This window comes from Lynx rufus, unplaced genomic scaffold (assembly GCF_022079265.1).
Source record: "Lynx rufus isolate CCGP_SWC_20201006 ecotype Redwood Valley unplaced genomic scaffold, mLynRuf1.p SCAF_4, whole genome shotgun sequence".
In the NCBI taxonomy this organism is placed as follows: domain Eukaryota; kingdom Metazoa; phylum Chordata; class Mammalia; order Carnivora; family Felidae; genus Lynx; species Lynx rufus.
The window spans coordinates 92413751-92439270 of NW_025814856.1; the positions used below are offsets into that span (position 1 = coordinate 92413751).

Genomic DNA, 25520 nt, shown 5'->3' on the forward strand with positions numbered 1-25520 from the left:
CTCAGTATACACACAGCCTCCCCCGCTATCAACATCCTGCACTACAGTGGTACATTGATTATAAATTGATGAATCTTTATTGATAAGTTATCATCACTTAAAGTCCATAGTTTACGTTAGGGTTCATTCACTCTTGATGTACATTCTGTAGGTTTGCACAAATGAATAGTGACATGTATCTTCCATCACAGTATCATACAGAGTAGTTTCTCTAAAAATGCTCCATCTATTCATCTCTCTCTCCCTCCTCATAACTACTGATCCTTTTTCCATAGTTTGGCTTTTTCCAGAATGTCATATTTGGTATCATATAGTATGTAGCCTTTTCAGATTGGCTTCTTCAGTTAGTGATAGGCTTTTAAAGTTTCTCCATGTCTTTTCATGACTTGATAGCTTTTTTATTTTAATTGCTGAATAATTCCATTGCCTGGATTTGCAACCTTACTCATTCACCTTCTGAAAGACATCTTGGTTGCCATGTGCAGGGTTTTGTTTGGACCTTAGTTTTCAACTCATTTGGATAAATACCAAGGAGTATAACTGCTGGATTAGATGGTAAGAGTATGTTGAATTTGGTAAGAAGCCGCCAAACTGTCTTCCAAAAGGATTCTACCATTTTACATTTCCACTAGCAATGAATGATTGCTGTTTTAATTCTTTTATGGTCAGAACACCCACTTTGTGTGATTTCAGTTCTTTCAAGTTTGTCAAGGTTTGTATCATTGTCCAGAATATAGTCTCTTATGCAAGTTCCATGTGCACTTAAAAAGTGTATATTCTGCAATTAATAGATGGAATGTTCTTTTTTTTTTTTTTTTTTTAAGTTTATTTATTTTGTGAGGGGCAGAGACAGAGCAACTAGAGGAGGGGCAGAGAGAGAGGAGACAGAATCCCAAGCAGTATCTGTGCTGTCAGTGCAGAGCCTGACATGGGGCTCAAACCTACAAACTGGCTCAGACCTACAGACCATGAGATCATGACCTGAGCTGAAACCAAGAGTTGATGCTTAACCAGCTGAGCCACACAGGCCACCCCAATAGGTGGAATATTCTTTAGATGTCAAATAGGTCAAATTGTATAGGTTTTCTGTATCCATACTGATTTTTTGTCTTATTCTAGCCATTACTGAAAGTGAGAGGAGTACCGAAGTTGCCAAGTATAATATGAATTTGTGTATTTTTCCTTCCAGTTCTGTCACAATTTTTGACTCATGTATTTTGAGTCTTCTTAGATGTATACACGTATATTATTATGTTTTCTTTGTGAATTAATCTTATCATATGTCCCTCTGTCCCTATTAGTAAGTAACCTTATTGTCATATAATGTCCCTGTGTCCCTGTTAGTATTTCATGTACTGAAGTCTGTGTGTCTGAAACACTATTGCCACTTTTTTCCTTTTTTTATTACTATTAATTTTTTTTAACATTTATTTTAGAGCGAGAAGGAGACAGTAAGAGTGGGGAAGGGACAGAGTGAGAGGGAGGCACAGAATCTGAAGCAGGCTGCAGGCTCTGAGCTGTCAGCAAGAGCTTGATGTGGAGCTCTATCCCATGATCCGCAAGATCATGACCTGAGCAGAAGTCAGACACTTAACTGAGCTACCCAGGTGTCTCCAGCTTCCTTTTGATTAGTGTTTGCATGCTCTTTTTTATTCCTTCTCCATTTACATATCTGTGTGTTTTTTAAATGCGTTTCTAATAGATATTTGGAACTTGTCTTTTTATTAAATCTGCCAATGTCTGTCTTTTAATTGGCATGTTTTTAATGATTTCTACTTAGTAATTATCAGTATTGTTTAATTTAGGCCTAGTAAGTATACTAATGTTTTTCTCTTGGTGTTCTCTGTATTTTATTTCTCTGTTTCTCTATTTTCTGCTGCCTTTCAGATTGTTGGAAAATTTATCTCTTGGCTTTTTGACCATATCCATTTTTTTTGTTTTTGTTTTTGTTTTGTTTTTAGTTGTTGCTTAGGATTTAAACTATACCTATATAACTTTGCATAGTCTATTTAGAGTTAGCATTTTACCCTTCAAATAAAATGTAGAAGGCTTAAGACTTTTTGAACCCTTTTATCCTCCCAAACCAATTTTTGTGGTATATTTTGTTAGATTTGCATTTTTTGAAAAACCCACCAGTTTTACCCTTTTAGCTCGAAAAAGTCATATAGAGGAGAGTGTGAGAATGTTTTTATTTTGCTTTCATTCCTGTAAGATCTTTTCACTGGATAAAGAACTATGAATTAATTTTTTTTTTTTTTTTTTTTTAATTTCAGGGGCACCTGCGTGGCTCAGTTGGTTAAGCATCCTACTCTTGATCTCAGCTCAGGTTGTGATCTCACAGTTCGGTTTGTGAGATAAGCCCTGCTTCGGCTCTGCATTGGCAGTGTAGAGCCTGCTTGAAATTCTCTCTCTGCCCTTCCCCTGCTTGTGTGCACTTGTGCACATGGTCTCTCTCTCAAAATAAATAAACTTAAAAAAATAAATAAATAAAAATTCTTTATTTTAGTACTTTTATTTATTTTTTTTTTAACGTTTATTTATTTTTGAGACAGAGACAGATCATGAACGGGGGAGGGGCAGAGAGAGAGAGGGAGACACAGAATCAGAAGCAGGCTCCAGGCTCTGAGCCATCATCCCGGAGCCTGACGTGGGGCTCAAACTCACGGACCGCGGGATCATGACCTGAGCTGAAGTCGGATGCTTAACCGACTGAGCCACCCAGGCGCCCCTTTATTTTAGTACTTTTACAGGTGTTCTACAACTATCTTGCTTCCACAGATTTTGATGAAAAATCTGGAGTCATTCGATTGTTGTTTTCTTATATATAATGATCATTTTTCTCTATGTACTTCCAAAATTTTTAATTTATCTTTGGTTTTCAACAGTTTGTGTTATGCCTTAGCATGGTTTACTTTGAGATGATTCTGTTTGTTGTTCACTAAGCTTCTGAAATCTATAAACTTAATGTTTGGGAAGTTTGAGCTATTTTGTTAAACTTGTTTTTCTTCATTCTGTTTCTTCTATTTCTGCATCTCCAGTAACACTAATTTTAGACCTTTTTTTGTTAATTATAGTAGAATACAAACAAGGTGCTTATTGGGTCCCTGAGAGACTGTTCATTCCCCCGCCCACCTTTTTTTCCCTCTGTTCTTCTAAGTAAAGATTTTTATTGATGTCTTCCAATTCTCTGACACTTCAGTGGATCATCTGTGTTTTTAAGCCCATCCAGTTAATTCCAAATCATGTATTTTTCACTACTACATTTGATTATTTTTAAATAGTTTGTCTTTTTTGCAGAGAACTTGTATTTTCCTATTCATTTTAACTGTGTTTACCCTTAAAGTCTTTCTCTGATAATTTTGACATTGGGAACATCTTGGGGTTGGCATCTGATTGTCTTTTTCCCTCAAGAATTGATCATGTTTTTACTGATACTTAATGTCAAATAATTTTTGATTTATATTAAATATTGCAAATTTATGTTGTATAGACTTCCAGAGCTATTACAGTACTCTGGAGAATGCTGATTTTGTTGCTGTCGTGATTGGGGGTTTTGTGTGTGTGATTGTTTTAGCAAACATTTGTCAAGTTTTGTTCAAACTATCAGTTCTGTCTCAATTTCTGTACATAGCACTCCCAGTCTCCGTTTTGGTTTTCAAAGATTTGTATGCAGCTGTTTGTTCTGCACATGTATCACTTATAGGTTAGTCAAAGGCTTGGGCAGTGTTTAAATCTTAGTTCTATTTTCAAAGCCTTGAAGTTAAACCTAACATCTATTTTGGATATATATAGGTAATAAGGGATCCCTTTCTCCAACTTGCTACTTTCTGCAGTCTACCCTTCACTCTCCAGCCTACAATGGCCCTTTCCCTTGTTCTTATGTTTAGAAAGTCAGGATTTCTCAATTTTAGTTGCCTATGGCACCTACAACTGTAGTTTGATAACTGGAATCCACCCTGAGGTAGAACTGTGGGAGAAAAGGAAAAAATAGTCCATGGATTTCCTTTGTACTCTTGGGACTACAGGAAATATGTGGTTTATATAGAAGTTTTAGCCACTGGCTCCACTAATTGCTGCCAACTCTGTGATTAGAGGTTACATTGTGAGATAAAGGGGAGGATGGGAAGTGTAGTCCCTTAAAGGTGGCCTAAGTTTTGGATTCTTTCTACAGTACGTCTGCTTTTATTTACTTTTCTGTTCTCCTGCAGTTGCTTATTGTATTTTATCCAGAGTTTTACTTGTAATCAGGGGGATTGATTAACCATATTGAACATATTCCACCTTGACAGGAATTGACAGACTGTAATATTTCAATAATTCCTTTGTTCATTCTATCACAAATGTTTTGTTGAGTAAAGGCATAAAAATAACTTACAATGACTTTTAGATTATTTCATTAACTGTACCTTTTCCTCATTGGTTGATTTCTTTCTGTGAAGACAAAAACAATTATAGCTAGAATGCAAGGTATTTTGGGGGTGCATTATAAAAGTGAGCTTGTATTATGTTCACTGTTTCATGTCTTTGGTTGAGTTGATTTTTAAAAGCAAGCTTCTCTCCCCCCCCCCAAAACTACAGTAATCACCCTTTTTTATTTAATACTTTCCCTGTATGATGGTCTTCAGGATAAAAAGAGCCATTGCAGTTGCCATTGTCACAGTACTTTCAAATCCAGTGTTTTCACTTTTTTTCTTTTTTTTTCTTTTTAGGGGAAAAGAGTAGGTATTGGTACACAGAAAGCAAGAAGTAAGTATTTTGATATCCTTAAGTGTGTTTGATTTGCCTTTAGAAAATAGAACATATAAAACTCCTCTGAAAAATCATGTAAACAACACTTCAGGGAACTCGTTCAGTAGGTCTTAGCCTTTTTTAGAATATGGACACCTATGGTAGTCTGGTGAAACTTATGGACCCCTTTTCAGAATAATGTTTTTAAAAACATTTGAAAAATTATTAGATTACTGAGAAAGTCAGTAAATGAAATTCAGTTGTCAGAATATTTTGAGTTATGAAATCATGATATACTTGATTTTTTTTACACATTAAAAATGAGTTCTAGCAGTGATTCTAATTGCTATTGTAATTTTGCAGTGGTAAGCTATCAGTGGTGCTTTCGAATATCTGTAATAACTAATATGAAAGTATTTCTTTTATTCAGTATCAGAATTACAGGCACTGCTAATACCACTGTGATCCTGTTCCTTATATGCATAACTGGAGGAAATGTTAAATTTTGGTTAGAGATCAGTGAAAATAAAAGTTGAAAATTTTTCCTGTTTTAGCTCATTATTCTCCTGAATTCTATTCATAGATCTTTTGGGGGATCCCTTCAGTTTAAGAATCTCATGATATAGACAGAACTTCTGGTATTTTGGAAATGGGCTGGTATTGTAAAATATCTCACCTGAGGCTTAAAACTTTGAGTTGAAATGAAATGGATAATGGATATAGATGGTCCTCAATTTACAATGGTTTGGCTTATAATTTTCCATCTTTACAATGTTACAAAAGTAATACACATTCAGTAGACATCGTACTTCACATTTTGAATATTGACCTTTTCCCGGGCTGGCAGTATGCCATACAATACTCATGACGGGCAACGGCAGGGAGCTGCAGCTCCCATTCATTTACGTGGTCGTAAGGGTAAACAACCAGTATGCTTAAAACCATTCTGTTTTTCACTTTCAGTATAGTTTTCAATAAATTACATCAGATAGTCAGCATTTTATTATAAAATTGGGCTTTGGGTTAGATGATTTTGTCCAACTATAAGCTAATGTAAGTGTTCTGAGCATGCTTTAAGTTAGGCTAGGGCTAAGCTATGCTGTTTGATAGGTTAGGTGCAGTTTCATCTGAAAATATTTTCAACTTAAAATGGATTTATTGAGGTGTATCCTGATTGTAAATTGAGGACCTGTACGTAGTTGGGTGGGATTTTTAGCCAGAGTATTTTTTTTTAATTTCTTGGATTTATACATATCTAATAATAATGTTTTGTTTGTTCTCAAGCAGGTAGACTTAAAAAACCTTTTGTAAAGGTGGAGGATATGAGCCAGTAAGTATCTAAGTTCAGTTAAAAGAAAAAAAATCTAATTAATTAAGCTATCCCCACTAATATTATTAGGTCTCTTTGTTAGAGTTATACTAATAGGCAGGTGCACAAGGTGGAGAAAGTAGCGTTAATTAATTTTTGCTCAAAAATTAAACAATTTTTAGCTTAATTTAGTTTCAGTATGTTGTAGATGATAATTCCTTGAAATATTTGGTTTAGAGCAGTCATGAAACCAGCTCATTTTTTTAATATTTCAAATAATGATTTGCTAGCTAACTGCAGTACCTAATGATTTAGAAATACTGTTTAAAGATTGCTTCTACTTTGTGAAAAAGAAATTATTAGGTAATATTTGGAAGTACAAAATCTGAGAATAACCTTTAGTAGTTTTCTTGAACTCATTCTGAAGTTTCAGAGTAATCTTAATGAAGACTGTATACAAGGAAATTAATTTGACATGAGAATTAGATAACTTTTTCTTAACCTTCTAGTTACTCCTTTAGACATGTGTGATTAATTTTGGGTACTCATTGAGGTGACAGATGTGTTGAGTGCTTCTTTTTATGAAAAGTATTACTATGAGGAAAAAAAATGCAATTCAAAGTTAGGCCTAGAGAAGGCACCAGTATATGGAAAGATATCCCAAGTTCATAGATTGGAATACCTCAGACTGCCAACATGTTAGTACTGCCCAAAGCGATCTACAGATTCAGTGCAATCCCTGTCAAAATCCCAATGACGTTTTTTGCAGAAAGTGAGAAATACATCCTAAAATTCATACCAAATGGCAAGGGACCACAAACACCCAAAGCAATCTTGATAGAACAAAATTGAAGATCTAGACTTCATGATTTTGGAATTTACTAAAAGCTACAGTAATCAGAACAACTTGTTATTGACATAAAGACAGATGTGTAAACCAATGGAAAAGAATAAAGAGCTAAGAAATAAAATCTTTACATGTATGGTCAAATGGTTGCCAGCATTATTCAGTGGGGAAAGGACAGTCTTTAGCAAATAGTAGTGGGGAAACTACATATGCACATGCAGAAGAATGAACTTGGACTATTAATTTATACCATACATAAAATTAACTCAAAATAGATCAAAGACTTATAACTATAAAACTCTTGGAAGAAAACAAGGGGAAAGCTTTATGACACTGGATTTTGCAATGATTTCTTGAATATGATACCAAAAGTACAAGCAACAGATAAAATAAATTGGATTAGATCAAAATTATAAATTCCTGTGCACAGCAGTGAAAAGGCAAACCATGGAATGGGAGAAGATATTTTTAAATCCTTTATCTAATATAGTGTAATATGGGGGGTCGGGGTGGAGCTTGGGAAGATAGTGGAGGAGGATCCTCCACCTATGCCATGTTTACAACTAGTTAGCACTTGCATCTGAATGAATAAACCAGAGAACCATCTGAAGACTGGCAGAACAAACTTCACAACTAGATGTGGAGAAGAAGCCACATCTGAAAGATTAGAAAGGGCAGAAATGGTGATTGGGAGCTGCAGGCCCTGGCTTGGAGAGGTGAAAGCACCAGGCAGCCCACAAGGGGAGGATGAATCCCTATAATGTCTGGCTTTGAAAACCAGAACAGCTGAGTTCCCTGATTTTGTATAACCAGCAGGACTTGGATCTTAGAGATTTAAAAGTCAGCTGACTTACTAGTGAGTTGGAAGGGCATGTGATAGCTAGGTTCCTGCCCTTAAAGAGACAGCAGCCTGCGAAGAGGCAACATAGAAACTATAGTTTGCATAATGCCTGGGGCAAACAGGAGGAGCATTCGGTGATGTATGGAATTGTTGAATCACTATATTATACACCTGAAACTGATGTAATAACTATTTTAACTGTACTGGAATTAAAAACTTAATTTAAAAAATGTAATATTAAAAAGCCAACAGAAAATCAAATTATCAGATTTTAAAAATGGCACAGGACTTGATGTTTCTCCAAACAAATTGCCAACAAATACATGGAAAGATGTTCAACATCACTAATTACCAGAGAAATGCAAATCAAAACCACTATGAGATATCTATCACCGCACACCATTAGGATGGCTGTTATTAAAAACAAAATCAGAATCATAGGTATTGGCAAGGATGTGGAGGAATTGGAACCCTTGTGCACTGTTGGTGGGATTGTAAAATAGTGTGACCACTATGGAAAACAGTATGGAGGTTCTTCATAAAATTGCAACTATGATATGATCTAGGAGTTTCACTTCTGGGTATATATCCAAAGGAGTTGAAAGCAAGACTTGCACATTCCATGTTGGTGGTAGTACTGTTCATAGTAGCCCAGCAGCAGAAGCAATCCATATATCCATCAGCCAATGAGTGGATGATACGGTATATACATAAAATGGTTATTATTCAACCTTAAAAAGGAATTAGTTTTTGACACATGGATGAACCTTGAGGACATTACGCTAAGTGAAATAAGTGGAAAAATACTACATGATTCCATTTAATGAGATGTGTCAAGGGTTGGTGGGGAAGGGAGAATGAGTTACTGTTTAATGGTAGAGAATTGCTGTTTTTAAAGATGAAAAGAGTTCTAGAGATGGACAGTGTTAATGGTTGGAAAACACTGTAAATGTACTTAATGCAGCTGAAGTGTACATTTAAAAATGGGTAAAATAGGGGCACCTGGCTGGCTCAGTCAGTAGAGCCTGTGACTTTTGATGTCGCTCGTGAGTTTGAGCCCCATGCTGTACATAGAGATTACTTTTAAAAAAAAATGGTTAAGATAGTAAGTTTTGTGTTATTTTACCATATTCTTTTTAAAATGTTTGTTTTTAAGAAAAGAATTAGGTCTAGGAATTGGGAAGGAAAGCCTAACTGATTTCTGTTATTTCAGATTCTAGATGAATTCCATGTTTTTGAAATAGAAGACTTCAGTTGTGTTTTTTTTTTCACCCTAAAGAATTTCATGTATTTGTCTTTTTACTTTTTTAGACTTTATAGACCATTTTATCTTCAGCTGACCAATATGCCTTTTATAAATTATTCTATTCAGAAGCCCTCCAGTCCATTTGACGTAGATAAGCCATCTAGCATCCAGAAGCAAACGCAGGTTAAACTAAGGTTGGTTTAACCTTTAAGTGATTTTTTTCGTTTTAAGCAAATATTTAAAATAATTCATTTAGCCATGGTGGTGTGTGTGTGTGTGTGTTTATGTTTGATCAACTGTTACGGTTTTACCCCTTGTGTATTTTTAATGGCTCTCTGCTAGATTAGAAGTCTGAATCTCTTCTAAGTCAGATTTAGACAGATCAATAGATTGAGGTTGAGGGGTGGCTTACAGATATTTATGATTAAAATGTGTTATATCTCCTAAGTAATCTACAATATTCTACAGAATAATTACTGCATTCTTAGTTTGCTTCTTAATTTCTTAAAAAGAAATATATTTAAAAGTATTTATTGATGTAAATCTCTGGAGATGATAGCAGATTGTTTGATAGGTGAGGACGGTACACTTTATAAATTACTTCTTAATGTTCAGGAGTTAATTCTTTTACCGTATATTTCTATCAGAATCCAAACAGATGGCAATAAATGTGGAATCCCAATTCAACTCCAGTTGAAAGAGAAGAAAAAAAAAGGATACTGTGAATGTTGCTTGCAGAAATATGAAGATCTTGAAACTGTAAGTGTCATTTTATACTTAGGGGGTTGATATTTCTAAAACTATGAATATTTACTATTTAAATTTTAGCTTATTTTTCTGATTGTGGTTCATAACTTGTAAGTAGCATGTATTTCTTTTTTATAGAATTATCTTAAATTTTAAGAACCCAAAGTGGGAAAATAATATTTTGAAAAATTGATTTTTATTCATTAACTCAGCAAATATTTATTAAGTACCTGTGTTATACCAGTTACTACTCTGAACAAACAGCATTGAACAAAAGAGACCAATTCCCTACCCTTGTGAAAATTACATTCTATGGAAGGGGGTGGGGGATAGGTAACCACATGGTAAGAAAAGTAAAAAGAACATGAGATCAGTGCTATGAGAAACTGTAAAGCAGGAATGGGAGTGTTGATACTTATTTAGACTACATAAGGAAAACCTAGATAACTGAATATTGAATGCAATATTGTGATTCAGTAAAGTGAAATTGAAGTAGAAACCTAGGAAGTGAGGGAACAAGACTCATGGATATTGAAATAAGCAGTGCAAAAGTGCTAAATTAAACTAATTTGATGGGATTGAAAAAACCATTAAACTGGTAGTGATGACCTAGTGGAAGTGATGTGGTCTGGTCAGATTGTGGATATATTTAAAGATGGGGTGAAAGGGATTTGCCAGTGGATTGGATGTTCGGAGTAAGAGAAGATGCTTCAGGCCTGAGGAATTAAAAAATGAGCATATGATTAACTAATAGGAGGATGAGAAGAAAGTAGAATTCTTTGAATTAGCAGAAAGAGAAATAGAATAATTGGAAGGGGTACGGGATGAAGATGCAGTTTGTAAAGTGATAAATAAAAAAAAAACAAAACAAAAAAACGAAAGCTTTGTTTGGATCCTGCTACCCAGCTTTGAATCCTGTCTTCCTGTTTGTGTGACCTTGGACAGTGGTGGGAGCTGTGTTTATTAAATTTTAGGTGTTATTATTTGAGTTGGTCATTTTAGTGGATATGTATGTTTGGATATGTTAGTTTGGTAGAAGGTGGTAAAAAAGTTTAAGGAGAAAGAATAATATTTATAGATATCTAAGAAATAAGCTATTTCTGTTTTTAGACTCTAAGTTGAAGTTTGATTGTTTTATAACCCAAAATATATTAGTATTTTGTGTTAGTATTTTGTGTTTTATTTATGTAATAAAGGAGAAATGTAGGGTTACTTTAAAATTATTTTTTTTAATGTTTATTTTGAGAGAGGGGGGGACAGAGAAAACACTGGGTATATAGGCTTGTACATGTGCAGAGGAAGGACAGAGAGGGAGAGAGAGAATCCCAAACAGGATCCGCACTGTCAGCACAGAGCCTGATGTGGGTCTCGATCCCAAGAACCTTGAGATGATGACCTGAGCCAAAGTCAAGAGCCGGACAATTTACCAACCTGAGCCACCTAGGAGCCCTAAAATTATTTTTAATCAGAAGAAGCTAAAACTATCTTAGAAATATTTCCCCTTCCCAAAAAATCATTTTGAAATTTAAGTTATAGATTGGTCCTGAAATTTTGCTTTGCTGTTATTAAAATGGAATAATCTCTAATGGATGTTTTCTTTAATACCAATTTGTGATCCTCATTTAATGTTCAAAAAATGTTAGGACTGAAAAATGAAAACCTGGTCACTGACACAAGGAAGGAAATGTAGTAGATGTTGGGATTTATATTTTAAAATCATTTGTTATTACAGTTTTTATGTATCTGTTTCTTAGTTGCTGAGAATAAAGAAAATATTATTTTGTTTTTCTGAATCTTAGGTTTTAGGGATTCAGTTCCACCTGTATCAAGGCATTCATTTAGCAGATTTGATTACTGGAGATTAAGCAACAAGCAAGGCAGACATATTCCTTTCCCTTAGATATTTTATGGTATGAGAGAGAGGATTGATACAAAACATGCCTTTGCAAGTAGGATAGTATCAAAAAAGTGAAGTATACAGTGCAATGGTAACAAATAATGAGATACTGGATAAGGGACATAGAAAACTCTATTGAAAAAGCGACATTTAAGTCAGGACTTCAGAGAAGAGGTAGGTGGAGGTAGAGGACAGCTACATAAAAGTTGGGAGACTGTTTTCTTAATTTATTACAATTAATTTTCTTTCTCCTAAAGACATGAGTAAATGGAATCTAAACTTAAAAGTTAATGTTTCTTTTTACATTTTAATCATTTCTCATTTGTTTAACATTACTGGGCATAGATAATTTGTATCTGGGCAATTTTGCAACTTAGGAAGGAATAGTCCAGAATACTTTTGTTTCTTGTAATCACTGGAGACTTTAGTTTTTGGAAATACAGTCAAATCATCAAAAGTTACATGAAACTAGAGAAACGGAAGTGAGGTTCTTGCACAGTCACTTGGTACAGCCTTCTAGGTGCAATTCCCTTATCAGCTGACAGAGAAATAATAGAATTAGCCTGGAGATTCCACCTATTTAGCAGAAACTTTGTTTCCTTTGAGTTTTATCCCATTACACTGAACTTGTTTACTATTCTGCACCACATTTAAGACTGAGAATAACTGTCAACTAAACTTAAATTAAAAAAAAAAAAGACTGAGAATATAATTTCCATATTCTCCATTATAAGCATTGGGTAATGGAGATGGTTTACTTGCTCATTCTCAAATGTGTTCCTCAATAGTGAATTCTTTCTTTTTTTGTACCTCACAGCATTTATTTCACTTGTTTTTATAATCGCCTTTTGGATTCCTATAGGTTAAACTGTAACATTTCATTCATTTAATATTTTATAGGCCCTACCATATTTACTTAGTGGTAATTGTGTAAGAATGAAATAAAATAAAGGGAAATACTGTCTTAAGAGTATTAGCACACTCTAAATGCTAAATGTTACTGTTGTATTTCTCCATCTTTGTCTTCATTTTCTGATGTAGTTTATTTGTAGTTCCATTTAAACCACAAATTTATTTTACTTAACATTCTTTGAAGTTCTAGTAAAGGATATTTCTTTGGAGTAGTTATGAGAAACCTAATCTTAGGGGCATGAAAATATTAGAAAGCTTGAACAAAAAGGAATCTGTTTGTTTAAGAATATAATTATATGATTTATGTGTATTTTTGTTTTTGTTTTAGCATCTTCTAAGTGAGCAACATAAAAACTTTGCACAGAGTAATCACTATCAAGTTGTTGATGATATTGTATCTAAGTTAATTTTTGACTTTGTGGAATATGAAAGAGACATGCCTAGAAATAAAAGGTAATATATCAACCTAAGTTTTAAATTTTACCAGAATACTAAGCTGTTTCATTAAACTAAAAATAAATCAGTTTTTTGTTCTTAGAAGGAATATATCTTTTCAGGATGTAAATGATTAAGAACTGATTACTTCTTTTCTCCCCACTCCCATCCCCTCTTCACTACCAAAAGTGCTGACTTTAGATTACTTTTAAGGTCTTCAAGTCTTGTTATAGTCTAGAAGGGGAGTTGGCAAACAGTAAATATTTTAGGCTTTGTGAACCATAAGATACCTATTTCAACTACTTAGCTTTGTCATTGTTCAGTGGAAGCAGCCACATCCAATATGTAAGTGAGTGGGTGTGGCTGTGTTCCAATAAAGCTTTATTGAAAAATATATAAATGATAGACTAGATTTGGTCCATGTGCTATACAGTTTGTCAGTCCCTGGTCTGGGACCATAAAGTTTACCATCTTCTTGGACTAAAAGAGCTAGAATTTTTAGTTAATCTTAAGGAGTTTAAATAAACCTTCTTCTGCTTACTTCTGTTAAGTCTTTATACTTTCACTAAGTTTTTTTTTCTTATATTCTACTTGCCAATAATATTTACTAATAGTACTTAACAGAACTTTGAAATATGAATACAGTACTGTTCATTAGCAGTTTACTGCACTTTGACTAAATGATCCTGGTTAGATTATTCCCATAAATCCAAAATAAAAAGACATGCTTTCACTTGCTAAAATTTATAGTAACTCATTAGGCTATTCAGTCCTTATATCTGTTTTTAGTCTACTCTTAAGGCTTAAGGAAGATTAGAAAATATATCAAGGTACAGGTTCAGAAAATTAACTGCAAATTCTTTTGATTATATCTAGGTAGAACAGTCTAAATTTATTTCTGTAACATTCAGAATGGTTGTTTATTATTGACTTAAGATATTTGGAGAGGAGCCATATTTTCAATTATTAAAAGTATGTGGGGAGCGCCTGGGTGGCTCAGTTGGTTGAGCCTTGACTCTTGATTTCTGCTCAGGTCATGACCTCAGGGTTGTGGGATCAAGCCCTATGTCAGGTTCTGTGCTGAGTGTGGAGCCTGCTTAAGATTCTGTTTTTCTCTCCCTCGCTCCCTTTGCTCTCTACTCTCTCCCTCTCCCTCCCTCCTTCTGTCCTTCTTCCCCCGCCTCCCCCCCATCCCCCTGCCACTCATGCTCTCTCACTCTCTCTTAAAAAAAAAACTATAACTATGTGGGCTACTGTAAGAATTCAGAATTCCCTAAAAATTTAATCTGCAGCAAATTCTGAACTAGTACTTAAATATAGACTGGTTTTTCCTTAATTACATTATCTGCATAATTTTCATCTGTGTGCACATCACCTAAACATTTCTAGACATTAAAGGAGAGAGCAGTATTGGACTAGTAATTTTACATTTTTAGTACTCCATTTGTTCAAGAGGAATTCTTGAGTGAAAGTATAAACAAAATAAATATAAAATGGTCCTTGCTGGTTTTGAAAGGGCAGGCTGAATTCTATATTTCTCTGTGTTATCTGTGACATGTAGAACAGAAAACATAAGTAGTGAGCTGGTAAGTTTCTCTCTGTATATAATTTAGTAGGATTGTGTAATACAAACTAGCATACCAAGGATATTAAGAGACGCCATGAAGAGGTTTTCAGGTCAAATACATGTGTGAAACTTCAGGATTACTATTTTGTCATTTTTAGAGTATAAAGATACCAGGTTTCTGACTCCATATGTTCTTAGATATTTTACACTTAAATATATATAAGTGGGGAATATGTTTCTGCCTTAGGTCCCAATACTCATTCCCCACATTGTTAAGTAAAATGAGGAGACAGTATTAATGTAAATGAAACCATAGAAGTTAGGATATTTTTCAGGATAATGAGAACAATATTGGGAGAAGACCCATATCTCTTTACTGTCCTCTTTCTTTGAATTATATGGTTAAAGTAGTTGTAAACATCACATTTAAGTAAGATAACTGGTTCCCTCTGGGAAGAAGGGGAAGAACATAGATGAGAAGAGGGGGTACACTAGAGTTTTCAGCTATATCAGTTTTGTTACTTTAGAGACATCTAAAGTAAATTTGGCTAGGTGTTAAGATTTCAGTATTTTTGTATTATTGTCTAAGTTAAATAAGCTATATAAGTAGTTTTAAAAGATACTAATTTGACTTTAAACTAAGGAATTTTTATAGCAATTTAATTTTTTCTTTTTGTTTTATAAAGAATAAAATACAGTATTGGATCCCTTTCTCCTATTACTGCAAGTATCTTGAAAAGGTCTGAACCAAAAGAAAAGCTAGAATTGCAACATACTTCTCAGAAAGACTTCAAGGAAAATAATGTACAGGTAGTTGAGCAGCGTTTCCTGTATAAAGAAGTCCAGGAACCTGAACGGAAGTTTGTGTTTATTTCAGAATGCATCCCCTGCCCTTCAAGTGAATTGAGAGGACTCGATGAGAAAGCAAATAGTAAATGTTCCAAGTTAAATCCAGTTGAAAATGACCTAAAACAAAATTTTACACATCTACCTCCACATAAAAATAAACAGGGATGTATTCTTGACATTTCTGAACATAAATTAATGATAAATGAAAGTGACTTAGAAGAACTAAGTGTAGATCGCTGTCCACGTAGGCTACAGACATCTGTACAAGTTTCTAACGTCAGTATGGATAATACTGCATCTCAACCAAAACAAAAGTCAGATATTGTGCTTTTTCCAGCAAAGGATGTGAAGGAAAAGGACCTTCATTCAATAGTTGGTCATGATTCTGGTCTGTTAGCAATAAACAGTTCACAGGAGCACCTAACAGTTCAGGCAAAGACTCCATCCCAAAGTCCCCCTGAGGAACCCAGTGAATGCAACTTCAACAATGTGGATAGTTTACCTTCTGGTAAGATCCATCGGAAAGTGAAAATATTATTAGGAAGAAATAAAAAAGAAAATCTGGAACCAAATGTGGAATTAGATAAGAAAAGAACTGAATTTATTACACAAGAAGGAAACAGAATTTGTAGTTCACCAGTACAATCTCTACTAGACTTGTTTCAGACTAGTGAAGAGAAGTCAGAATTTCTGGGTTTCACAAGCTACACTGAAAACAGTGGTATATGTGATGTTTTAGATATTTGGGAAGAAGAAAATTCAAATAATTTGTTGTCAGTGTTTTTCTCTTCCCCTTCAACTTCTACATTTACTGGCTTTTAGACTTGAAATAAATACCTTTCAGAAGTGATGAAGATCATATTCTTGAAAATTTTAATAATGTGTATGAGAATGCTTAGTTTATTTTCTTTTTGCCAACTTTGTTTACAGAACTAAGTGTAAATATTAACAATAAAGGTGATGTTTGCATTTTTCTACAGAATTGGATACCTTTTATAGGAAAATTGTAGAATAAACTTGTGACTTATTTTACACACTATGTTTTAAGAATTATGAATAATGTTTTATGTCACTGAACTTCAAGTGAAATTTTGGGTATATTAATATTTAGCATTATATATTTGGATAGTCTAGTTCTTTCCAAAGGCTATTAAAATAAGATTCCCATGATAACCTGAGAATATTGCTTTTAAAAACCTAATTTTCACACAAAAGGGAAAAACCGTATTAATTTCTGTGTTTGGGTTTTGGAAGTCATTATTACTTGATACTGACCTACGTGGACCCTGCTCATGTGTTGGCACCAAGGAGTTAGGTTATTTGAAGAGATAAATAGAAGCCATAAAGGGAAAAACTTAGCCAAACTACTATATGGAATAAATTTCCCATTGTTGATTATTCACCTTTAGAAAGATTTTCTCCCAAAATGACTCATTATCCCCTAATTTGGTATCAGGAAATGAAAGAGGGAGGATGGCATTGAACTATAAATAAAAGTATTGAAGCATTGTGAAGATTGCCTTTGATTGGGCACTTAGCAGCTCAATAATTGAGGGGAAAAAAATAGTCAAATACAAGAAAAATTTCAACCATTCAATCTTTAGATGGTAGAGGCGTTTGCCTTTGAGTGTGTTCTTCCAGGAGAGGCATTTACAGCTAATGACATTTTCACAATAAAAGTTGGTGCCATTGAATATTTTTGAATATATTGTCATTAAAAATTAACTTTGATTACCAGTCTTAATTATTTGAAACCCTGTAGGGTTCCTAGTGTATTCGTTTATATGTTCTGAAGTGTGTGTTTTGACTGTGTGGAAAGTGTCAGTGAGAAATAGTAGCTTTTCATCACCTTTTTTGGTCCTTCTGGTACCTTAAGTAGGATCACTGAAATACTCTTTTACAGTGCATTCATGCAAACCTTGTTTTCATTGTAAATTACTATAGCATTTTCTGTCACAAATGCATGTGTGTGTATGTAAATCTGTGTCAGATTTTATAGATAGCCTTCTAAAAACCTAGATGAAACTTGGGAAATTATTTGTAGGAGGTATTTTTCTCTCTTAATTTTCCAAATAATTAAAAGGTATTTAAACTTGCTCTATGATCCTTAGACTTTAGAGTGATAGTCGCTTCAATTTGCAGTGGCACTGTTTGCCTTAGTTGTATCTGATAAGGAGTAAAAGACTCGAACTGAACCCTTCCAGTAGTTAAAAGTGTTAAACTTTATTTTGACACCATTTTTGAACTATTACTTTGAACACTGGGCTTTAAGATACTGTCCTCCAAGATCTTCATAATGAGTATGTCAGGTTTTAAGAAATGCTCAAATTCTGTGTGTGGGTAGCAGGACCACCACATAGAATTTATGTGAGCTGGGCAGTGCAGATTGGTGCCCAAGCAAGGGGAGGGTGGCAGGTAGTAATTGAGCCTCCAGTATGCAGTAAGTAGTGCGTATGAGGTAGCAGCCATGTAGAAGTATGAATACTTTCTCTCTTTTACCAAGGCATGGTCACCTGGCCAAGGTGCCTTTGCGGTTGTGTTTACTTAACTATGGTTTGGTTCCCAGATTTGTTCACAAAAAGACACTTAATTTTTAATGTAGCAAGGCATCTTAAGAAGGAAGCTTCAAATCCTCAGCAGGGTAGATAGAAAACTTGGTTTGCTTGATAAAAAGTGACAGCCTCCACCAAAAGCATCTAGACAAACAAATCCCAGCAAATACATGATAAGTTTAATTCTTTGATAACAAGAGCATTGAAGTGGAAAGGTGTGAAGGGAAAAAAAAGGCACCCTAATTAATTTTAGCTGTGGGCAACAGTGAAGCTTTCAAAGTTGGTGGCTCTTTTTCTAGGAGTAACTAGAAACAGCAGCAGTAAAGACAGTGTGATTTTGTGACTTAAAATGAATGTTTAATTTTCTGAGGTAACAAGCAGTTCTAGCAAAGGTGTATTTTACATGTCAGTAGAATCTTTTAAATGGTTTTTAAAGCCAGTGACTTCTTTGCATGTATAGATTAGTATATTAAAATAATGGAGCCATATATAGATGTTATTAATTCTAATGTTATAATAATTTGTAGATAATAATTTGATGAATGTCAAGACAAAATTACCTACTTTTAAAGGAAACAAGATTTTATGTATAAAACTTAAACATAAAACCATTGAACTTGAATCCTTATCTCTGGAAATGTGAGATTATTATGCTATCAGATAAAAATTAAGGTTTTTTTAAACACTGGTGCTAGGATGGGTGTGTAGTTAATACTATTCTATCTAAAGAATATATTAAAATAATAAATGTTATATCTATTTAAATATCAATTTCTATAAATATAGTTTGGTTAATGTGAGACCAAAGAGTTTTGTTTCACTTTTCAATTAAGAATCATTCCAATGCTATGTTTCATTAGTGGAGTGAAATATGAGGAAGACCATCCTCTCCTGAAGGAGATGGAAAGATTTTTCAAGCATAATGTAAACTAATCCTTCACTGAGCTAGTTGGATCTTAAATCATGGGATTGCCAAATTAAAAGGTCTGAAAGAATGCTGGTTACACAGTAGGTTACTCAAAAGATTAAGTGGAGTCAAATTACCTTAGATATCAGCCACGATAGACTTGGTGGTGTTGAACTCTGTGCTGTGACCAGTAATGTAATGCATGAACCATATGCTGTGATTTCATCATTTGTTACATAATGGAGAGTAGGTCAGGGACTGAGGAGAAGGAATGGTAAAGTACAAAGGCAACTAGATCAAATGAAAGGACATTAGTCTTCTAGCTGTGTTAGTTACAAGGAATGTTTAATGCTGTTACACAAGTAGCATAGCATCCATGTTTCCACAGATTCCAACCTTTGCATAAAGAAGCCACATTATGCCCACCTACATGACTATATGGACTAGTGATTTTGCACGAGTAATGTTAAAAATTAGAACCAGACCCTTACTGATAAAGGCCATTAATTAGCATTAATATTGTAGGCAATATTAGAGGGAAGTAGCCTCCTTACAATATCATGCAAAAAAAGGGAAAAGCCTGGGAAGAGCAGTGGGCAATTAAAAATGCATAAAGAATCTTGACACAAAGTGTATTACACAAACAAGAAAAAGATACTCCAATTTTGAACACTGGGAAAACTGTGACCAAAAAAATAAGACTTAAATAGTAAGAACCAGATTAAGACAGCCACATCTATTGAAGAATGTCACAATTCCCTCCTGAAGAAAGCAAATGGGAATTATCAAAGTCCCTGTATATTAGTTTATTTCACTTGGTTGTGCTTAATGTATAATAAATCGCATTCAGCTTCTGTTACTGTACCTGATGTGATCAACTTGCCATCAGGTGTCTGATCTTGAGGGATTGTGCCATGTTAGTGTTAGTGTTGGTGTCTGTTCCTTGGCAGGTTGCCCTCTTGGCAATGGCAGAAACACGAGGTCAGCTTCAGTGAATAGAAACCCATGCTGTCAAATCTATATGTGACTTTTTTCCTGCCACCATAATCCTTTTGCTCATGTATCCATTGTGCCAGCATTGGGGTGGCATTAACATACAGTAACGAACATGCTCACACTTTGCGCCCACCTCCATGTGCCATGTGCCTATACCCCTTGTACTCTTTCTTCAGATCTTTTTTTTCCCCAAGTCCCTTTACAGCCATATGTCATTTCTCACTGCTCAGCAGTCCATATATATTTTAAACTGAGGCCAGTTCTCTTTCCCTACAAAGGGGATGACCAGGTACACCACTTGAAGCTCTGCCCATCAGGAAGATTTTCTCTTGTGACTGGCTTTCAATGTCACCACTGAGTGGAGATGTACGACAACTACCATCTATTCTAAACTTCCACCCACAGAAGCAACTAACCCATGAACCAAGTTTGGGTTTTCCTCATGTTTCATCTGGTCCAAAGGGATGGCCCATACACCTGTAGGTATGACCCGAGGGAGAGGTACTGATGCAATAGCAATGTATGACATGGGGATCTCAGCTGCCTGTTCATTCCTTGAGCTCTCTGGTCTTGATCTAGCTCAATCCTGGATGTACCAATTCCATTTTACAATGGATTATTGGTACATCTGCCCAATTTTATGACTTGATAGTTCTGACAGAACCTCAGCTCATGACTGGCAGTTGTGACCACATGACGGTTTTTGCCCCACAGACAGGTACTTCATCTCATGTCATCATCTCATAGAACAAACTTTTCATTTTTCCAAAAATACATAATTATTCACTAAAGATGGCATGGCCTTACTCTAAGCCTCCTAGGGAAAGTTGTCATCTCCCTATTGGGGCTTTACATAAACTCGTTTTTCTACCAATGATACCTCTCAAACCTTTGAACCTGCCTGGTTATATGACTGCAGAGCTATTTTCTGCTCACAGTTGGCAGCCTTTCATGCCCTTGGATGGAAGCGGTACTCCCATTTGGAACATTCTGCCTCCAGAATCTAAAGAGGCTTAGCAAACATTTTGTTTCCTTCATGTTTAGGAAGTTCAGTATGCAATAACTTGTCCTTTACTTTGGATGGGATGTCCTGGCATGCCCCTGACCACTGGAATTCTAAAAAATGTTATTAACGTGACAGTCCCCTGAACTTTCTTAGGATACATCTCTCACCCCCTGGAAGACGTGCCTCACCCAAGTTTCCAGTGTGTTAGTAACTTATTATTCATATGGTCTGATAAATATATCAATACAATGGATTAATGTGATGTTCTTAGTGGCATCCTCTTCAAATTATGACAAAGGACAAGTTTAAATAGCCCTGAGTTAACACTATAAATGTAGGAAGTGTCTGATCCAAACCATCCTGTAGGACAGGGTTACTTCAATGAACAAATCAAAGCACACCTGGTGGAAGGTCCAAACCACCACTACAAGTAGGGAGATAAAGCAACCAGAGTCACAACAGCATGCAACACACTCCAAAAACACCTCCTGAAGGGCCAGGTCCTGGACAGTGTATGACCTCTTTTTAATATAGTAGTGCTCACAGGTTCAGGACACCTAACAAGCTATTAAAACACATAAAGGACAGAAAACTAGCCAAACTGACAAAATGGAAGAATTCTCCTGAAAAGAAGTTCCAGTAAGAAATGCTGGAGAATTTCTGAATTTCTGAAGAAATGCTCCAGAACGTTGGAGAAATGTGAGAGAATTGCTCAAAACAGATATAAATAATATATCTGATCAGAAATTTAGAATAAAAGTCCTAAGATTAGTAGCTGGGCTTGTAAAAAGCATAGAAGACAGCAGAGAACTATTGCTGCAGAGATCAAGGAATGAAGAAATAGTCACGACAAATTAAGAAATGTTATAAATGAGGTGCAAAATAAACTAGATGCAGTGACAGCAAGGATGGAAGAAGTAGAGGGGAGAATAAGTGAAATAGAAGATAAAATTAGGGAAAATATTGAAACCAAAAGATAAGAAAATATTAGACCATGAGGGGAGAATTAGCTAAGTGATTCATTGAAACGTAATAATATCCATATCATAGAGGAGTTCCAGAAGAAGAGAGAGAAAGGGGCAGAAGGTTTACTTGAACAAATTATAGCTGAGAACTTCCTAATCTGGGGAAGGAAGTAGGCATCCAAATCCAGGAGGCACAGAGAACTCCCTACAGATCCAACAAGAATAAGTCTTCTCCATGGCATATCATAGTGAAACTGGCAAAATACAATGATAAAGAGAGAATTCTGAAAGCAGCCAGGGACAAAAGGGCCTCAACCTACAAGGGTAGACGCATAAGGACAGTAGCACACCTGTCCCCTGAAATTTGGCAGGCCAGAAGGGAGTGGCAGGAAATATTTAATGTGTGGAATAGGAAAAATAAAGTGAGTGGAATGCTGCAAAGACTACAAAGGACCAGAGACATCACCACAAGCATGAAACCTACAGACAGCACAATGACATTAAATCCATATCTTACAATAATAACTCTGAATGTAAATGAACTAAATGCCCCAATCAAAAAAACATAGCGCATTGGAATGGATTAAAAAACAAAAACAAACAAAAAAACAAGATCCATCTATATGCTGTCTACAAGAGACTCATTTTAGACTTGAGGACACCTGCAGATTGAAAGTGAAGGGATGCAGAACCATATATCATGCTACTGGAAGTCAAAAGAAAGCTGGAGTAGCCATACTTAAATCAGACAAACTAGATTTTAAACTAAAGGTTATAATAAGAGATGAAGAAGGGCATTATATCATAATTATGGGGTCTATCAATCAAGAAGAACTAACAATTGTAAATGTTTATGTCCTCAACTTGAAAACACCCAAATACTTAAATCAATTAATCACAAACATAAGCAATCTTATTGATAAAATATGGTAATTGCAGGGGACTTTAATACTCCACTTACAACAATGGACAGATCATCTAGGCAGAAAATCAATAAACAGTGGACCAGATGGACTTGACAGATATATTCAGAACTTTTCATCCAAAAGCAGCAGAACACACATTCTTCTCGAGTGCACATGGAACATTCTCCAAGATAGATCACATACTGGGTCACAAAACAGCCCTCAATAAATATAAAAAAGAATTAAGATCATACCATGCATATTTTTAGATCGCAACACTGCGAAACTTGAAATCAAACACAAGGAACAATTTAGAAAGCCTACAAATGCATGGAGGTTAAAGAACATCCTACTAACGACTGCATGGGTCAACCAGGCTATTAAAGAAGAAATTAAAAAATATATGGAAGCAAATGAAAATGAAAACATGACAGTCTAGCCCATTTGGGATGGATGCAGCAAAGGCAGTCCTAAGAGGAAAATACATTGCAATCCAGGCCTATCTCAAGAAACAACAACAAAAAATCCCCAATATAAAACTTAACTGCACACCTAAAGGAACTATAAGCAGAACAACAAAGAAACACCAAGACCAGCAGGAAAAGAGAAATAATAAAGATTAGAGCAGAAATAAGCAATATAGAATCCAAAAAAAAGGTAGAACAGATCAATGAATCTAGAGCTGTTTTGTTTTGAAAACATAAACAAAATTGACAAACCTCTAGACAGACTTCTCGAAAAGAAAAGAGAGGGAGCCCAAAGAGATAAAATCACAAATGAAAATGGATTTATTACAACCAACCCTCACAAATACAAGCAATTATCAGGGAATACTATGAAAAATTATATGCCAACAAACTGGACAACCTGGAAGAAATGGACAAATTGCTAGACACCCACACACTACCAAAACTGAAAAGGGAAGAAATAGAAAATTTGAACAGATCCATAACCAGTGAAGAAATTGAACCAGTTATCAAAAATCTTCAAACAAATAAGAATCCTGCGCCAGATGGCTTCCCAGGGGAATTCTACCAGACATTTACAGCAGAGTTAACACCTATCCTTCTCAAGCTGTCCCAACAAATAGAAACAGACTTCATAGAAATCTTCCAGACTCATTCTATGAAGCCAGGATTACATTGATTCCCAAACCAGACAGAGACCCCACTAAAAAGGGGAATTACAGGCCAATATCCCCGATGAACACGGATGCAAAAATTCTCAAAAAGATACTAGCAAATCGAATTCAATAGTATATTAAAATAATTATTTACCATGATCAAGTGGGATTCATTCCTTGGCTGCAAGCTGGTTCAATATTTGCAATTCAATCAATGTGATATATCACATTAATAGAAGAAAGGATAAGAACCATATGATCCTGTCAATAGAGGCAGAAAAAGCATCTGACAAAATTCAGCATCCTTTCTTAATAAAAACCCTCAAAAAGTCGGGATAGAAGGAACAGAACTTAACATCATAAAAGCCATATATGAAAAGCCAACAGCTGATATCATCCTCAACTGGGAAAAACTGAGAGCTTTCCCCCTGAGATTAGGAACACAACAGGGATGTCCACTCTCACCACTGTTGTTTAACATAGTGTTGGAAGTCCTAGCATCAGCAATCAGACAACAAAATGAAATAAAAGGCATCCAAATTGGCAAAGAAGAAGTCAAACTTTCACTTTTCACAGATGACATGATATTCAACATGGGAAACCTGAAAGACTCCACCAAAAAGCTGCTAGAACTGATAAATGAATTCAGCAAAATTGCAGTATACAAAATCAATACACAGAAATCGGTTGCATTTCTATACACCAATGATGAAGCAACAGAGAGATCAAGGAATCGATCCCACTTACAATTGCACCAAGAACCGTAAAGTACCTAGGAATAAACCTAACCAAAGATGTAAAAGATCTGTATGCTGAAAACTATAGAAAGCTTATGAAGGAAGTTGAAGAAGACACAAAGAAATGGAAAAACATTCCATGCTCATGGGTTGGAATAACGAATATTGTTAAAATGTCAATACTACCCAAAGCAATCTACATATTCAGTGCAATCCCAATCAAAATTGTACAGGCATTCTCAGAGTTAGAACAAACAATTCTCAAATTTGTATGGAACCACAGAAGATCCAGAATAGCCAAAGTAATGTTGAAAAAGAAAACCAAAGTGGGAGGCATCACAATCCTGGACTTTAGCCTGTACTACAAAGCTGTAATCATCAAGACAGTATGGTATTGGCACAAAAACAGACACATAGACCAATGGAATAGAATAGAGAACCACGAATTGGACACACAAACGTATGGCCAATTAATGTTTGACAAAGCAGGAAAGAGTACCCAGTAGAAAAAAGACAGTCTCTTTAGCAAATGGTTCTGGGAGAACTAGACAGCAACATGCAGAAGAATGAAACTGGACCACTTTCTTACACCATGCACAAAAATAAACTCAAAATGGATGAAAGATCTAAATGTGAGACAAGAAACCATCAAAACCCAAGAGGAGAAAATAGTCAAAAACCTCTTTGACCCCAGCTGCAGCAACTTCTTACTAGACATGTCTCCGAAGGCAAGGGAAATAAAATGAAAATGAACTATTGGGACCTCATCAAGATAAAAAGCTTCTGCACTGCAAAGGAAACAATCAACAAAACTAAAAGGCAACCAACAGAATGGGAGAAGATATTTGCAAATTACATACCGGATAAAGGGTTAGTTAGTATCCAAAATCTATAAAGAACTTACCAAACTCAATACCAGAAAAAAATAAATAAAATAAAATAAAATAAAAT

The 25520-nt window shown here is 35.1% G+C and overlaps 1 protein-coding gene across 4 annotated transcripts in view; it reads left to right on the plus strand.

Annotated features, from left to right (window-relative positions):
* Positions 1-18648, plus strand: part of DBF4 (DBF4 zinc finger) — a 33020-nt gene extending 14372 nt beyond the window's left edge. For 2 of the 4 annotated variants that reach the window (XM_047096445.1, XM_047096448.1), the window contains 6 exons: positions 4710-4746; positions 6013-6058; positions 9037-9165; positions 9619-9730; positions 12856-12980; positions 15216-18648. In XM_047096445.1, the coding sequence (XP_046952401.1) occupies positions 4710-4746; positions 6013-6058; positions 9037-9165; positions 9619-9730; positions 12856-12980; positions 15216-16200 (1434 nt within the window). In that variant the 3' untranslated portion in view covers positions 16201-18648. The remainder of the gene's footprint in view (positions 1-4709; positions 4747-6012; positions 6059-9036; positions 9166-9618; positions 9731-12855; positions 12981-15215) is intronic. The other 2 variants (XM_047096446.1, XM_047096447.1) reach the window with 2 other exon arrangements.
* The last annotated feature ends 6872 nt before the right edge of the window (positions 18649-25520 follow it).